General features: G+C 54.2%; 1 protein-coding gene across 2 annotated transcripts in view; it reads right to left on the bottom strand.

The window, feature by feature from the left end:
• LOC105691685 overlaps positions 1-17,018 on the bottom strand; it is a 30,600-nt gene that overhangs the window by 9,381 nt on the left and 4,201 nt on the right. For both annotated transcript variants that reach the window (XM_012410390.3, XM_012410466.3), the window contains exons 2-10: positions 13,905-14,132; positions 13,270-13,400; positions 12,241-12,802; positions 11,170-12,172; positions 11,006-11,083; positions 10,708-10,913; positions 10,384-10,589; positions 6,282-6,802; positions 85-6,175 (exon numbers count right to left, since the gene is read on the bottom strand). In XM_012410390.3, coding sequence (XP_012265813.2) covers positions 85-6,175; positions 6,282-6,802; positions 10,384-10,589; positions 10,708-10,913; positions 11,006-11,083; positions 11,170-12,172; positions 12,241-12,802; positions 13,270-13,400; positions 13,905-14,132 — 9,026 coding nt within the window. The remainder of the gene's footprint in view (positions 1-84; positions 6,176-6,281; positions 6,803-10,383; positions 10,590-10,707; positions 10,914-11,005; positions 11,084-11,169; positions 12,173-12,240; positions 12,803-13,269; positions 13,401-13,904; positions 14,133-17,018) is intronic.

Here is a 17,018-nt window from a genome sequence, read left to right as displayed (position 1 = left end):
GATGAGCTCGAATAGATTCCCAAAATTTCGCGGAGGACATCGAAGTAGATAAATAAAAAAAGGAGAAAACGATCGCGTTCTCACCCGATTCGCCTCTGGTGTTCGCGTCCGGAACGGAAGACCTTCTCCTGTTGCTCCATATTTTGTCCTCTATGGATCCGGTTCCGCCGCCTATCGAACCGCAACTTCTGACCCTGTCGAGTTGCTCCCTCGACAGACTCTTCGGATTGAAGAGCAGGTCGCCGGCGCTTCTTCTTTTTGCTGCCATCGCCAACGCGCACGCACTCGCGCTCACGTCACCCGAACAAGCCAGAAGACTCAGTTTCGTTCTCGAGTCGGCCGGCATTAGCGCCGATTCGAAACTTCCTCGCCACGAGAAACGCTCGTTGTCGCTGGCCTCCCGCTCTTCGCCCTCCTGGTAGCCCGTCGCGGGGTGGCCGTTCAGGAGGAGCAAAGGATCGTGGGATTTCGATCTGGGCAGCTGGTGTTGCGCCGGAGTGTTGGCCGAATCGGAGGTCGAGTCGTCGTCCTCCGTGGTGCTCGCCGACGAGGGTGTCCTGTGGTGAGGATATCGGCGCCAGGAGGACGGCTGGACGGCCGGACCGCCTTCGGAAACTTCGTGCATCAGTGCGACCAGCCTGCTGCCGATGTGGTGCATAACTTTGGCTATCAGCGGCGGACTGCTGTGCGGCGTGGAACACGCGTCGGAACTGACCCCGTCGCCGGTCATTTTCGTGAAGCTTTGCACCAGTTTTTGGTAGACGAACGCCGTGTCTCTGCAGTTCAACGGCTGCGCCGGCTGCGAGGAGGTGACGGACTCCTTGCCGGACAACGGGGACTCCGCTGCGGCCGCCCCGCCGGTGGTGTCGAATTTGCTGATTATCTGCTGACAGCTCTGTGAAATTTGCTCCTGCAAGGCGGACCTCCTGCCACCGGCACCCTCGAGATCCGAACTGGTGTAATCCGAACTGTCGTACGAGTCGGACCAAGTGTCCTCCGAGCTGAGGTATTCCACGATTTCCTTGACCTGCTCGTCGCGGATACCCGGCACGGTTTTCATCAGTCTGGTCAGCTCGTTCTCGAAATAAACCAGTTGAGGTGGCTTTGTACGATTTTGACTAGGTATGCGACATCGCGGCGAACTTCCGGGCAAACGTGGACTCGGCGCCGGCGACGCGGCGCTCGAATTGGTCGAGTTGTGACCGTTGTTCGAATTCGCCACCATAGTTTTGAAAAACTGACGCATCTTGGACATCATTAGATTCGTCTCTTCGTCGCTCGACCAGTTGTTGAAACTGTCCTTTCTGGAGAGCGAGGCGTTAGGCGGCGCCAGGGTCACCTGGGAAACGGGAACTTCCACCTTGCACGACGAATTGCCGCCCTTCTTGCAACTGTCGTTAGCCCTACGGTCGTGATGCGAATCCTTCTTGGGATCCTGTCCACCGCTCGGACCTTGCGGTCCGTCGACGGACGTCGAGACCCTCTGATGCTGTAGCAGGTCGTCGCAGCTTCCGATGAATCCCGAATCCCTGGAGTGCTGCTTGTTCCTCGCCAAGTTCACCTCGTTCCCTTGGCCTCCTCCCCCGTTGCCCCGAGCGGATTCCAACTGCTGTTGCTTGCCACGTCCGACCGGATACGCGGAGTCCGAGGGCTGCAGCAGCGGCTGTTTGGTTCGGTTCGAGTCGGCCGATTGCGAGGAGGTCAAGAAGCTGGCGGTGCTGTCGGGCTGCGGAGTCTTCGCTCTGTCGTCCTCGGAGTTTCCTCCCTCCAGCAGATCGCCGTCAGCGTCGATCATTATCGGCTCGGGGGTCTTGTTCCGATCGTCGGGGATCCGCGGGCTCTGAGTGCCCAGATTTCTCGGCTTCTTCTTCTTCCGTTTGACCGTGTCGAATTGTCCGTCGGTACCGAAGGCCGGCATCTGATCGTCCGCGCCGTCCGTTTCCGTCGATGATCCTTCGGACTGAGTCTCCTGCGAATCGGGATTCATACTCAGATCCTGCAGCGAATTCTGCGAGCTCAGATTCTGCGAGCTCTGTGTCAGAGCCAATAGATTGTCCAGCGACGAGCTGTGGGATCGTCCGGTACCGCGGGCGCGCACGAGCCTCTTCCTGCGTTGCTCGGGGCTCGGTCTGCCCTCGGAGTCGCTGCCCACCGAACCGTCCGAATCGCGTCGGTCCCGATCGAAACCCAGAAAGTCCGAAAGGAAGTATTTCTCGAGTCTCGACGACGACGAGGAGGTCAGATACTCGGGCGAATTTTTCTCCGTGCTCTGGCCCGCCTCGTCCTGACCGAGGGACTCGAGGCCCTCCGAGTATATCGACGAGGTTTCCGATAGGCTGTCCGCCTCGCGCGTACCCCCGACACCGCCCACCCCCTCGCTCAGTCCGAAGAAGAAGTACTTCTCTAACTCGGAGGTGGACGGGGGTCGCTGTTTCCGCGGGCTCCCCATCGCCAGACTGGTTGGCTCGGCCTCGCTCTCCTCGCAGGACTCTTCGACGATCGTGTGGAGCGTGAAGTCGATCGCTTGGCGGTGGTAGCCCCGCAGCTCCTCCTCGCGATCCCCAACGTTGTTTGCCTCGTCCTCGGAGCTCTCTTCCGTCGCCGTTGTGCCGCCCTGTTCGTCCTCGTCGTGGGACACCTCCTCCACCCATGAGTCGTCGTCGGCGAGTCCCTCCTCGAGGATGACGACGACTCCGGACGCCCCATTGGCACCCGGTGGCTGCTCATTGTTCGCGGAACTTTTGTCGACACTCGTACCGACCGCACTGGCACCACCGCGATCGAGAACCGCCGAACTGCCGTGATCGAGAGGAGACGGCGTTACCGTTGCACCGGCCTTCGGGGCACCGTTCACCGATTGCACGTCGTCACTTTCACTGGCACTGCCGACGCTCAAACCGCTGTCTACTTCCGGTTCGATGGGAACCGCTCGAGGCTGGGCCGTCGTCGGTCGTTTGACCGTCGGGGGTCTTCGGGGTCCGGCGGTTCCGTTCCTCAGGGGAAAATCGGCCGCTGTTTCGAGGGCCAGGTGGTAGTAGCCCGCCAGTCCTCGTGGAGGCGGCGGAGGGCTCTCCTCGGGCTGGAGGAGGGTCGTGGTATCCGAGGTCACTACGTTCACCGGTTGATAGGTACCTTGGGTTATCATCACTAGACTCTTGTAACGGTTGCCGGGATAATTTTGCGCGTTTTTAGCTGGCTGTCGAGGTTCGATCGGTGGTTTTTTATCGGTCGCGTTAGAACCGGCGGCAACGTTCCAGCCATCATTCGTCGCTGGCGGGCGTCGCTCGACTGATGAAACCTGCGCCGTCGACCGTCCACGCGCCGGCTCCTCTACGCCCCCTTCCACCTGTTTCGATTCGCTCCTCTCACCTCTAAACTCGACGCCGCTCTCTTCCGTAAATTCAGCTTTGACGTCGTCGTTGTCGTCGTCGTCACCTTTGTCGCCGCGGGTTACCGCGAAATTGCCGCGATCAACGTCGACTTTCAGACGTTCCACGCTCTTGAATATCTCGTGAATTTTTATCGATATCATGTCGTTCACAGTGTGATCGTCGACGATCGCCGACGACTCCTTTACCTCTCCGTCTCCGTCTCCGTTCCCCGCGTCCGCGTCCTCCGTCCCGCTTCCGGCTCCTCCGATCTCCTCCTCGCGGTCGCTGGCACCCGAGTATTTTCGCTGGACCTCGACGTCGTCGAGGGGTTCGGAAAACTCGATCGAGTCGATCGGTACCGCTGCGATCCTCGTCGTTTCGCGGCCGACGACGTTCGACGATCGTTTTTCATCTCCGTTTTTTACTAGGTCGTTGGAACGCTTGTCGACGTTGTCATCGTTGGAACGATCCGTCGCGAACGACGCAACCGTGAGACCGACGACGCTGACGGCATCTGGCAATCGTCGCCCTGCAGCCGGGGATTGGACCGAATCTATTGATTCAGCGGGCGTCGTCTCGAAGGACGGCGCGCCGCCCTCGTCGGTTCGCGATCCCGAGGGATTGGTGTCCTCGACTCCCGTCGCAACGCCACTGTCCAGACGACTCGAGCCACCCTCGTCGGTCGAACATCCGTCGGACGTGGAACCCGACGCGTCGTCACTGTGACGGACGTTGAAAATTTCCCCCTTCGTAACAAGATTCGTTCGATCGTTTCCGAGGAGAGATCGCGATTTCCGCGAGGATATCAAGTCGTTATTGACGGCGCCGTTATCGATATCGTTATCGCTACCGTCGTTATCGGTTCCATCGTCGTCGTCGTCGTCATCGTTGACGTCGTCGTCCACATCTTCGTCCGGGTCGTTCAGGGACCACGCGGTAACCTCGTACTCGTGAAGTTCGTCGCTGCTCACCTCGCTTCCGGTAGCTGTGTCACTACTTCCGGTCGTGCTGGGGTCGCTGGTACCCGTAAGATTCAAAGAGGAAGACGGAGAGCAAGAAATCGACTTCGATCTGTTAACCGACATCCCGATACTCGGTGTTTCGAATTCACTTTTGATAGCTGCTGCCGCCGCCGACGCGATATCATCGTAAACCACCGCTGATACCGAACTCGACTTATCTTTGGAAGAACGAAGGACACCCGGTGATTCCTTATCGCGATCGTCGTTCGCTGCGGGTGATTCGAAATCACGTTCATCGACAACCGAGTAGATGTCGCCAGTCGATGGAATATTTAAGGTTTCGTTATCGGACGTGATCTCATCCAGGTCGCCGGATCTACTCCAGTTATCGTTCAAACCAGGTTCGTTTATCTCCAAGGAATCGGGAACAATCGTGTAGTTGTCCGATACTTCGGGCATCAGGGAATCGGGTTCGGGCGCTTCGTTCACCGGTAGTTTCGCTTCCGAAATTTGCTTCTTATTTTTCAAATCGATCAGCCGCACTTTGTCGGGAATCGGCGAGCGTTCCTCGATCGCGTCGGGATCCAAACTCCTCACGGCCTTCAGTTCGATCTTGTGTTCCGACTCGTCCTCCTTCGAGTCCACCAGGTAAATTTCGTTGGCTTCGGGATCGAAGTTCCGCACGTAACGTAGTCGGATGTTGTCCTCTCTCAGGCGTCTCCTAGTGTCTTCCGTCGCGCTTTTTATCGAGGGCGACGAGCCTCCTATTCCGGGTACGATCGACTTGGTATCCCCGTTGTCGGAATTCTTCAGGACTTCTATGGTCCCCCGATCCTCGTCCAGAAATCTGACGTGACGAAGCACCACGGGTCCGTCTTCCGGCAGTGCGGTTACCCGCCTCAGCGTTATACCGATCTCTCGATTGGAGTCGGAGTCCTCGACGTCCTCGACGTCCTCCGGGTCGTTGTCGCTCGTCGACGAGTCGTCGTTAACGACGAACACTCGGGAGAAATGATGCGACGCCGAGTCCTCCAGATCGCTGCTGTCCGCCGACGATCTTCCGGAGGAACTTCCCGAATTCCCTTGTGACATGTGGTACATTTTCGTCGTCTTGGCGGTCGCGTTGCTCGGCGAATTCGAAGCCGACGTTGCCGCTAGTTGGCCGTTAGATTCTTCGTCACTGTCCGCCGACGACTCGTCCCCCTCGCGCTCCTCGTTCGGCGTCTCATTGTCGCTGGGGGTGATCGCAAGTTTTTCGGGATTGGAGTCGACGTTCGCCTCCTCCGCGTTTCGATCTTCCTCCCTCCGATCTAGTTTATCCTCATCTCGAACCTTGGGCGAGTCGTCCTTGACGATGTCCGGCACGGGCGGCTCGGCTATTCGCTCTTCCGCTTTCGATTCCGGGTAACCGGAAGCGTTCGGCGCGTACCCCGCGGCGCTTAGTTCCGCTCTGAGCTTGAGATCCTCGAAATTCAGGATCTCGGATCTTTCGAACGTAACGCCCGAGTGGAAGGCGAATGTCGCCGCGACGGTGGCGTCGCTCGATCTCTGGTCCAGGAGGCCCTGGGAATCGCCGGTTACTCTCGCCCCGTTAACGTCGTGGATGAATCTCGGTGGCCAGGCGAACCACTGGGCGGCGGCGGCGGCGCCGGGGTGCAGCGGAGAGTTGCCGCTCCTGGTCAACTGAAGAGCACCGAGTTCGGCGGTGGTGCAGTTTATCATCGACGGGTTCGTTAGCCCCGAGTTCCAGAGGGACGCTGGTACCGGAACCGGATACGGAACTGGAACCGGGATCGGAACCGGAACCGGAAACACGTTCGCTCCTCTCGCGCCGCCGCAAGCCTGAGCGAAATCAGGGTGGATTTGAATTCGCAATTTTGTTTAAAGAAAATGAGACAATGACAAGAAAAAAAAAAACAAAAAAAAGAAAAAAGGCTGGAGGACGAACCTGGCAAGACGGAGATCCTCTACCGGGACAGCAGCTCCAGTCCTGGGGGGACAAGGATATTCCGTGGTGTCCGCGTGACGTCTGCGTGCCGAAGGAGCCGCGGGCGTTTGTCGTGTGGTTCGTCGTCGACGTCGGCGTCCCAATGACCCCGACCTGGAGGTGGGCCAGGGGCGGTATGGAGCCTCCGCTCTCGAAGTAGTCCCAGTCGCAGTCCTCGAGGCCCTGGGCGAGGCCGGACCTCGGAGCGCCGTTCAGCGACGACGAGCCCGAACTGCTGTCGGCGTCGTCCTCCTCCCGACCGGACGACGAGTCGGAGCTTATGAACACCAGGCGACGGTAGTCCGTCGGCGGGTGATCCTGACCCTGCTGCTGACCCTGCTGATGACCTTGCGGAGGGCTCAGGTGATCGCCGCTGACGCATCCGCCGCGACCGAGCAGTACCTGGAGGTGGTGCAAATCGTCGCCGCCACCGCCGCCGCAGGACGACGACCTGGCGTGCGATCGACCCCTTCGTCGCGATCCTTCGAACCGCGGAGGATCGGGAGGGATATATTTGAATGATTATTTATTTGTTCGTTTTTTTTTATTTTTTTTTTTCTTCTCGCGCTCTCCGGCTTTCGAGAACCACCGCCACCACCACCCTCTGGTTAGGGAATAGCTGTACACGCGTCAAAGCAACGGGAAGAAGAAGACTGCGCACCCACCGAACACTTATGTATTTAACCACTTTTCTAGAAACATACGATAAACAACAACCACCACCAAATTTTCTGAACACTTTTTCACGCTCGTCGCGATATGCGAAATTTTGTTAGTTTTGTTAGTCGGGATCCGGTAGCCAGTTGGAACGACGAAAAATCGAAAAATAATATTTTTCGTACACTCGAGACGATCTGAACGTTCCGCACCTGGTATCTATTCACCTATTCATTGACACCAGTCGGCAAACTCGAGCGACTTTTCGATTCGGACATCGAATAATTCGAGGGAAAAACGCGGCTCCAGTTGCGGCTCCAGTTGGACGGAACTCGCGGTACGGTTTACAAGAGAGTGGGTAACCGGGAAAACCACCGGTTGGACGGAAACCGAGACGAGCGGTCAGTGCGCTCCGACTATTCGTAGTGGACTAAAAAGCACGCACACCTGAAACCCTCGGGTTACCCGGCACGCCGGGTGGACGGCTATAGGCGGCGGCGGTTGCACCACCGGTGTTGCAGGTATTGTAAGATAGATGAAAATTGTGTGCGCGAGAGCCCGCAGAGCGTGGCGCGACTCGCTTCGCCTCCTCGTCCTCTCCCCCTTCTCCTCCACCCCCTCGCCTCCTCTTCCTCACCTGCGGAGGTTTATGGTAGTAGTGGTGCACGTACGAGTCCCAGGGGGGGGGGGGGGGGGGGGCAGGTGAGCGCACCGCACCGTGGAATAACGCAGGACGTTATGTTACATCGGAGTCCCGCTTCCACCTCCACCTCCACCTCCACCTTCACCCCCCTCCGGCTACCCCCTCGTCGACGAAACCTCCCACGGTCGCGGCGAGTTACACGTATCTACGAGATACGAGAGGTTCCGACCGTGTCGTCGATGTACGTAGGCCTTTGTGTTCGAGGTGGTGGTCTTTTGCGCGTCTCTCTCTGTGTGTATGACTCCCGGTTACCGTACGGCGTACCCGCGTAGGTGAGGATAACGAATAGCCAGCCAGCCAGCCGGCCGACCGACCGGCAGTCCCCGCTGCAGCGAAACGATGACTCTGAGGCGTGGGCGTTGTGGCGTTAAGTCGTGGAGTAAGCCAGGGATCTCGGAGGCTCCCCGGGAAGATACGCTTTTGATCAGAATTTTAGATTTTTTGATCGCTTAGATAGTCGTACTTGGTGTTAGATCTGGAGATCGAGCTCGCTCGGTACTGTTACATATATAGAGGAGCGTAGACTCCGATCGATTCCGATCGTCTTATCGCGTTCGAATCGTGGATATTTGAAAGGCGATTCAGAAGTTGGGAGTTGTCTTCGACAAAGATGAAGCGACGGCCATGCGAAAATCGTAGGTAGAGAGAGAGAAAGAGAGAGAGAGAGAATCTTGAATAGCGATCGCAGAGTCACTCGAAAACAAGAGGGTAGCAACCAGTCGCTTTTTGTCGATCGAATCATCACACGGACGGAAAACTGATTCGATTTCCTTTCGATGCGAATCGGTCGTTGGAGTATCGCCCTTGTTTTCCCGGGTGTCGTTCAATACTTGTTGATCCAAAGTAGGAAAAGTAGGAAACACAGAGCCGTGTAGAACACGAGGAAGTAGACGAACACGACGACGGTGAGGAAGAGACCGAGAAGCCTTCGCGGTTCCATGATCGTTCGCCGCCGCTCGTTCCCCGACGCTAAAAGGGAGTCGCGATTTTCGCGCCGATTGCGATCGCCGCTCCTTTGTCCGAGGATGGGAAAAATGCCCCCCCCCCGTTCGGGACACGCGGGTAACCCGGATAACGGACGAACCGCGGACGAGCAATGGTCATCGACGGGTATCGCGCGGCACTTCGTACGTATCCGTCGATCCGCCGCCCCCTCGCAACGTGTTTCGAGTGGGGAAAATGTAGGACGGAGACAACTCGACAACCGAAATCCGACGATAGAGATTAATTTTTATCCACCAAATTTTGATCGTCCACGACGACGACGACGACGACGATAATTAACGGGTTGCGATGATTTTGCGCTCGCGTTACTCGCGACAGCTGGCTAAAACTACTCGATCGCCGACAACCGTTGGCCAACTGCACCGCACCGCTGTCCCTACGCTGAAAAGGTTTCAATAATCGATGGAATCGTACGACTATACCTTCGACGCTGTGTTCTACAAAGATATTCGTAATTTCATTAGCCGCGTATTAGCATATTGTGAAAAAAGAAAAAAAAAAAGAAAAATCGTGACCAGTCTAGTGTATTTTCGTATCCTGAAAGAATTCTATTTTTTTTTGTATTTCTCACTTCGCATATCGGCGGACAGCGTCGAAAATTCTGGCGAGATGCAGACGAAACGATCGAGGAGGTAAAATTTTCGCTGGGGGTTAGCCAGATCTGCAGTCCCGAGTGTACGTTAACTCTTGCGTATTAATTATAACGGCGATTCAGCGCGTGCTAATTACCCGACGTATTAGTTCAGATATCTATATATATATATATATATATATTAAGTATAATGCGGTACGGACAGTATGCGAAAACATTCATACAAAATATACAACGTATACAAACAAGTTTATTTTATCGCGTAGGTAAGTAGAGCATGCGGACGTGTTCGTACATTGGCAAGGTACGTGAGTACCTTTGATAAGACGTCTTCGTGCCTACTCGAGTTACCCACGCGAACGTGCGTCGTTAGTTTTTTTGATTTCGATTTTTCTTACGAGGCGATAAGTCCGCTACTGTTTAGTGTCTACTTATATTATACAGCCGCTGATCATTATCGATGGAAAACTGTTCGGACGATTCAAGATCCTTTTTTGTAGGACCGAATTTTTGGAAAACACATTTTTTTTCTCACGTTAATTATACACAGATTTTGATATGCTTGGTTTCCCTTTTTCTTTTTCTTTGGTTTTGTTTTAATTCAAGATCCTTTTTTGTAGGGCCGAATTTTTGGAAAACACATTTTTTTTCTCACGTTAATTATACACAGATTTTGATATGCTTGGTTTCCCTTTTTCTTTTTCTTTGGTTTTGTTTTAATTCAAGATCCTTTTTTGTAGGGCCGAATTTTTGGAAAACACATTTTTTTTTCTCACGTTAATGATACACAGATTTTGATATGCTTGGTTTCCCTTTTTCTTTTTCTTTGGTTTTGTTTTAATTCAAGATCCTTTTTTGTAGGGCCGAATTTTTGGAAAACACATTTTTTTTTCTCACGTTAATTATATACAGATTTCGACATGCTCGATTTTCCTTTTTCCTTTTCTTTGGTTTTATTTTACCGTTATCGCCTGAAACTCTCACCCAAAACCCAGTGCAGTGCGTCAAAAATAGCATGAAAAAAGAAAATAGATAGATATTCGAAGCGCAGGTGGAAACAATATGAATCCCATGCAAAAGCGAGTCGATCGTAATCGAAGACTCACCTTGCGTATCGAATTGGCGACGCCTCCGCATGGCTCTACCCTGAAGAGCCCCTGGAACGGTTCTCGCGTCCCGCGGTCCACCGGGATTGTGGGAAACGTTTCTCGGCTCATCTTCGCCAGCGCTTGTCGCACTGTCTCTCTGAACCTCCTCGATTCCGCTACCGCCTCCGAAACGCACCCTCCTGGTCTCGAGGTGGCCGCCCAATCTTTTGAATTGGGGAAAAAAAATTTTTCCGAGTTTACAAAAAAACAACTGCAGTTGAACACGTCGTCGAAGGGAGTTCGCGCGAATTTTCTTCAATCGTAAGACATTTATTTATTTACCTTATGCTCTCGCTCCCGCTGCTTTCGTACCTGGTGCTGCTGTTCGATTCTCGTCGCGTTCTCGTTATCGCGTCCCTAACTCTCTGCGACGCGCTGCTGGACTCTCCCGTTTTTCTCGGTAGGGCGGGGGTCGGTTCGCTCTCGCTCTCCCGAGGACTGTATCTGGACGATCTCGTGCTCAGGGGACTCGCTTCCGGCGACAAATGCTGAAAATTGGATGAAATGAAAACGGTAAACTTCAAGATCGTTCGTCTCATTGTCAAAAAAACGCCTTTTTCATCCAGGCAAAAAATCTTACGCTCGAACTCCGCCTGTTCGGTACTTCGTCTGTATCGTCGGGGGCCGAAGATTCTTCCTTGGAAAATTTTCTGGGGACCTGAAAAGGACGGTGAAAATTTAGATAGAGAATTTTCCGAAGGATTATCGCAAAGCGTATGGGATAGATCGACGTAATTTACGGACTACTTCGTTATCGTCCTGCGGAAGCTTCCTGCCTTCCTTAACCCCGAGGACATCGTCCGCAGGCGGTCGTCCTTCGTCGATCTGAGTCGCCGCCTCCGCACCGTCGTCGTCGGGACTTCTGTCCTCCGATTCGTCGCACTCGTCCGATCTGCTTTCGATTATTACCGAGTCGTTCGGAGGCGGATTTTCGGCGATACTGAGCGGCGTCTCCTCGTCGCCGTCTTCCATGTTCGCCGAAACGCCGCTGGTCCCGGAAACGTTGCCGTTCGATCTCCGAAGCCTCTCCCACTTGAATCCTTCGAATTTGCGTTCGGTTTTCGTCGCGGTCTCCGGAGACTTCTTCGGGGCCGGCGCCTCCTTCTTCTCGACCATATCTGCTTCCTCGGTCGGGGATCTTTCGTCGGTCAAAAATACCGAATCATCCTTGGAGTCGACGCTGCCGTCGCTGCCGCTTCTTTCGTAATTTTTTTTCGAGTTATCGACGACTCCGGAGTCCTGCGCCCCGTCCCGTTTCGCTTCGCTTGTTATCCCGGATTTCCCGTGCTCGTTGAACGACGACGGGAGTTTCGATCTCGTGTCATCTTCGTCCGATCGACGCGAAATATTCTCCTCCTTTTTAACCTCGTCCTTCGCGAATTTACTCGCTCTGTTCTCCTTCTCCTTGTGGCCGGTGGAATCCGGAGGTTCCTTGACGTCCTTTCGGTAGAACAATTTTATCCCGGATCTGACGTCTTCCTTACTGGATTTTTCGGCGTCTTCTTTTTTCGCGGAGTTACCGGACCACGGGGACTGGTGCTTGCTTACTTCATCGCGGGAATCTTTCCTCTCCTCTTTTCTGGAGACCGTTTGCTGTTTGGGACCGTAACGAATCTCGTCCTTGCTGTCCTGACGTTTCAGTCTGTCGTCCTTGTTGCCGACTCGGGGCGAAAACAACTTCGGTATCTGACTGGGGGCCGTGATGTCCTCTCTGCTCCTCCTCAAGTCGTCGGTGCTACCTCTGTACCTGAAATTTAGAAATTTTGTCAATCAAGGATATCCCGACTTCGAGGAGGTCGGCGAATTCTCACTCACCTCTGGGGTATCGAGGATCTTTTCGCGGACTCCAAGGGGCTCCTGATGTCCTCGAATTCCCTGGAGCTCCGTCTCAGTATCGGTATGTTCGATTTCCTCTCCCCCGATTTCGGCGGCGTTTGCTTGGCTTCGGGAAAACTGAACCTGCTGTGAATCCTGGGCGGTTTTATCTGCGATATCCTCGGCGCGGCGACGATCTCCTGTTGTTGCGATTGGGCGGAAACCGTCGGCTGATCCTCGCTAGAGGAAGTCCCTCGATTTTCGCACCTCAAAAACTTCCCCTCCTCCTCCTCCGCGCCGTTCGTCGTCGATTTCTTCGGTCCAGCATCCCCCGACTTCCGGTTCTTCTCGTCGCCGGCTCCCGGTGACTTCTTTTCTCCGCCGGTTTCCGGTTCCGCGGTCCCTCTCGGCGCTCTGTCTTCGATTTCTCGAGGCTCGTCCGACTGCGGGGGAACCACGAGGTCCGAACGGACGACCTCGAAGTAATCCTGTTGCCTCGGCAGACTCTGGTAAGCTCTCAGCTCCGGTGAACCGCGAATCGCGCACCAGCTTGCCGGGGGACCTGCGTAACGAAGTGCGATCCGATTAGCAACGGATAATCAGGAACTACCGGCTTCGCGGAGTCTCGAGAAGTGTAATAATAATTTGGAGAGGGACAAAAAAAAGGGAAAAACAAAAAAAAAAAAACGTAAAAAGAAGGATAAAAAGAATTGAAGAGGAGAGTCGGACTCCGTGCATGGCGAAAGGATAAATAAAAGGACGAAAGGAAGTATTCATAAGTTCATATTTCCGTTCCGCGTCTCCGAGGAATGCGGAGAATCATATTTTCTCTACGACGTTTCTTTCGTCCTTTTTCTATCTTCTCTCGCCAGAACCGATCGGCACCGCGGTTAACCCATCCGCGGTTTTATTCGACACAATTGAGCGAAAATTCCGAACTTCTGATCCAAGCTAATTACTGTTTAAGAGCGTGAAAATTAACCGAGTAAAACGTAACGATCCACCCCACCCGGCAGTCGGTCCACTTACCGTTAATGGTCCACGAACGTCGGATGCTGCGTTTTAAAATATCGGCCGGTGAGGCCAAAAATTTTCTTCTGCTCGCTCGTTTGGCTCCCGATCCTTCGTTCATCCATTCACCGGACACCGCTTGTATCTCTCTGAAGAAAAAAAATCATTTGCATCGCTTCGATTTCAACGAGGACGTCGCGAGATTCGTGATCAATTAAAAAACAGATCACAATCACGGCGACGACTGTCCTCCCGCATCCTTGATTCCTCATCTCCTTTCGACGCTTTCCGTATTCGTTGAAAAGAAACAAAAAAAAAAAACAAGAAAAAAAGAATCGTGAATTGCAATCCTTTTTTTTTTGTTTTTCTTTCAAATCACATCCATTGTACGAATCATCGACAAAATCGAGCGGTTATATAGATCAATGGGTCGCGTGGGCGGACCGGTGTGTTACATTTTTCCGGTGCGCGCTGTCTCGTTCGTTCGTTTGATTTTTTTTAACCAAATTAGGAATCGAGGATCGCGATGGGCAAGAAAAAAAAAGAGGTTTACGCCTCTCCGAATTCGAACTCGGGGTGGAGGCTGGGGGCTGGGGGCTGAGAATCGGGAGTCGGTTTTCTCCCGATATACAAGCGGTGATATACACACTCACGTGATCTTGTGGCAGACGAGACAGAGCCAGTCCGTACCGTTAGAGCCCCTGTACTCCCTGCACTGTCTGCATACGCGGTGTCTGCACCTCGGGCACGACGCCCCGGTATTGTAGATCCTGCCGAGTTGGGTCTTGCACCTAGCGCAGCACCGGCCTTGGCTGAGCTCCTCGCCCGAAGCGTTGCGAGCACCGCGTCGTCTCAAGTTTCTCAGCTCCGCTTTCAACCTTCTGCAACATTTCGAAAAAAGCGTGGAATTATTATTTACCTCCGTAACGCCGAGGCCTCGCCGACGGACGAGGAACAACGGTATATTCTTACTCCGCGACGCGCGCTCGATCAGCCTCATCCTTCTGTATCGGAAGTTTTGAAAAAACAAAAAAAACAACCGCAAACGATTTCTTTCGACGAGACGATACGTATAACGTGTGCGCGTAGATCGCTTTCGAGGTGTCGGATGACGCGGACCACCTTTCAAAATTTCGTTTGGTGCGTTGGAAAATTTTTTCGTCGATCAATTTTCGAACGATCGATCGATCCGCACCCGCGGATTCTTTCGTCGTATCGGCCGCAACGATAGCTGGGTTTCTTCGCGCTTCAAATTTCGTGAAAAAATCGCCGAGCTCACGATTATCGGTGGTGTCCGGGTCACAGTCGCGGAACCCGCGTTCGTCGTCCGACGTGATTTTGAGAATACGAGGCGATCTCGTCACTCTCCGACGATCTCTACGAGCAATGATCCGCTTTGTTTATCGTGTCGTCAGCAAAACGGCGAGGTTCTCGCGCGTGAACAAAACGATCGAGTCGCCGCTCACGTTCGCTCACCTGAACGTGGGGTTAGGTGTACGCGCTTACGTTGTTTACGCTGGGACAAGCTTTTTTTCCCATTCATCGCTGTATCGCACACGCGTTTCAAACCGTCCGTTTTCCACGGACACGCTCGCCGCACTTAATGGTGTCGTCGGGCGACGTCGGGTTTCGCCGCTTTTTTTTTCTTTTTCTTTCTGCGGAAAAGCTCGCGGGAAATCCCCGAATTTTGCCGGAAGTAACGCGCGTAACGGGAGGCCCTAAAACGGGTCGGAGGAGATGACGGGGTCCCCCGACGCCTTCGGAGGCGGGGAGGGCGCGCGATATCGGGTCGACCGGGGCCTACGTGGAAACGAGCGGGTAACGCGGACGGACGGACGGACGGACGGACGGACGGACGGACTGGTTGCCCGGCGCGTGTTGCACGGGACTAAGGTAACCCGGACTGCCTGAGTTTTCTTGAAAGATCGCGTCCCTCTTCGCCCTCCGTTACCTGCTGCTCCTCTCCGCTCCTCCGCTCCGCTCCTCTCTCTCCGCCGCTCCGCTCCTCCTCTCCGCTGTTCCCTCTCGCGCGCACCGACCGACTCTCCACGCTCTCCCGATTATATCCGACTCTCTTGTTCGCCGAGAAATATGTGTACGTAGGTACGGCGATCGTTGCCGGAGTCGGGTTTCTTCTTCTCCGTGTGTCTCTCGGAGCGTGTTCGGCGGGGGCGGTTGGTCCACGACGTTGGTACGTACGTAGGAGTACACGTCAGTTTCCGCGCGCCGCCGCCTATAATGGAGAGTCCCAAGCGGACTCGGTGAACGCGTAGCCTGCGTAGGGGACTCGATACGGTCGTATTTATCCTCAGTAGTCTGTTAGTCGCGGTCTTCGTATTCTCCGAGAGATCTGTAGGCAACTATCGGCCTCAACGAGACTCCGGATGTTCCTTTTTTTTTTCGCCTCGCGGTACGCCTCTCTCCGCGTCGGAGAACGAGAAATCCAAGGGGTGTTCGGCGAATAAGAACGCTCGAAAGTCTCTCCGAAGCTTCGAACTCCGCGGACTCCGAGGACCTCGCGGTTCCTCGGGGTCCTCGGGACCCGTTTTTTGATCGAGTAGGAGCCCCGCTGTCGTCCGATTTTTTGTCGATCGGAGTTCGCCGATCGATAGAGCGATCGTTACGTACCGTCGAAACCCCCCGGGTACGTTTCGCCGCGGCACCGGCGTAGGACAGGTATATCGTTTCACCGCAACCGTCGGCGGTTACTACTCCCCCCGGTGTCGGTTGAGTCACGCGATTGTGCCGAGCGCCTTCTCCGGCTCGCACAATCGGACTCCGACATCGCGACCGGCTGATATTCTTTCTTTACCTCGCCTCTCTCTCTCTCTCTCCTCGTCTTCGTCTCTTCGACTTTCTTCTCATTTCTGGACGCGTAGGAGCCCCCCCCCCCGGTCCTCGCGCCCGAACGACGGAGACCCGCGTCGCAGGGGCAAGATGGCCGACGAACGGCGATCAGCTGTGCCCAGCGATCGGTATCTTCGGGCGAAGGTTGGACCTCGAGGGGACCGGGGCGGGTTCGACGATCGATTTTTTCGCCGCCGGAAGGGGAGCGGAGGTCCAAGGAAAGAGTCTCGAAGTGTCGGACGTCGGTCGCAGGTTTTCTTTTTGTTGCAAATGACAAAAAGACAAAGACAAAGAAAAAATCGAAGCACCTGCGGAAATCGTTTTCCCGATCAATCGGATCGTTTGTAGGCAGTTGGGATCGCGTCGCGCTACACATCGACGAGTTGGAGGAATAAAGTATGCGGCGGCGACCGATCGACCGATCGCTCGAAGTGAGTGCACGCGACGTTACGCCTGTAGTACGTATGGTACGTACTTATACCCGATATATCGGAATTCCTATGGCGTGCAATTAGTACGTGGAACAAATCGGCGAACAATCGGTTAAACGAAGAATGGGGTACTACCTGCGTCACCTGAGGAATATATACGCGCGTCAACGACTCCCGCGGATATCAACCGGCAGCCAGCCGACTACCTACCTTCGTTATAAATATTGATATACGAGTAGCCGATTAAATTTTTCTTTTCCAAACGATATTCGATAATTTATTACACATATATCTATACTATGTATATATATATATATACCCGAATCGCTCGATCGCGCTGCACGGTATCAATCTATATCATTGCGGATTTGTTTTTTGGTTTTTCTCTCCTCTTTTTTTCTCGATCTTTGACGATTTTTAGCTCGATTTTTCGTCGCATCTCCTATACCACCGCGATACGTTCGTCTCTAGGTATGCCTACAGATGATA

This window comes from Athalia rosae, chromosome 7 (genome assembly GCF_917208135.1).
Source record: "Athalia rosae chromosome 7, iyAthRosa1.1, whole genome shotgun sequence".
NCBI classification, from domain to species: Eukaryota; Metazoa; Arthropoda; class Insecta; order Hymenoptera; family Athaliidae; genus Athalia; species Athalia rosae.
This window is presented reverse-complemented; position numbering and strand designations above follow the sequence as displayed.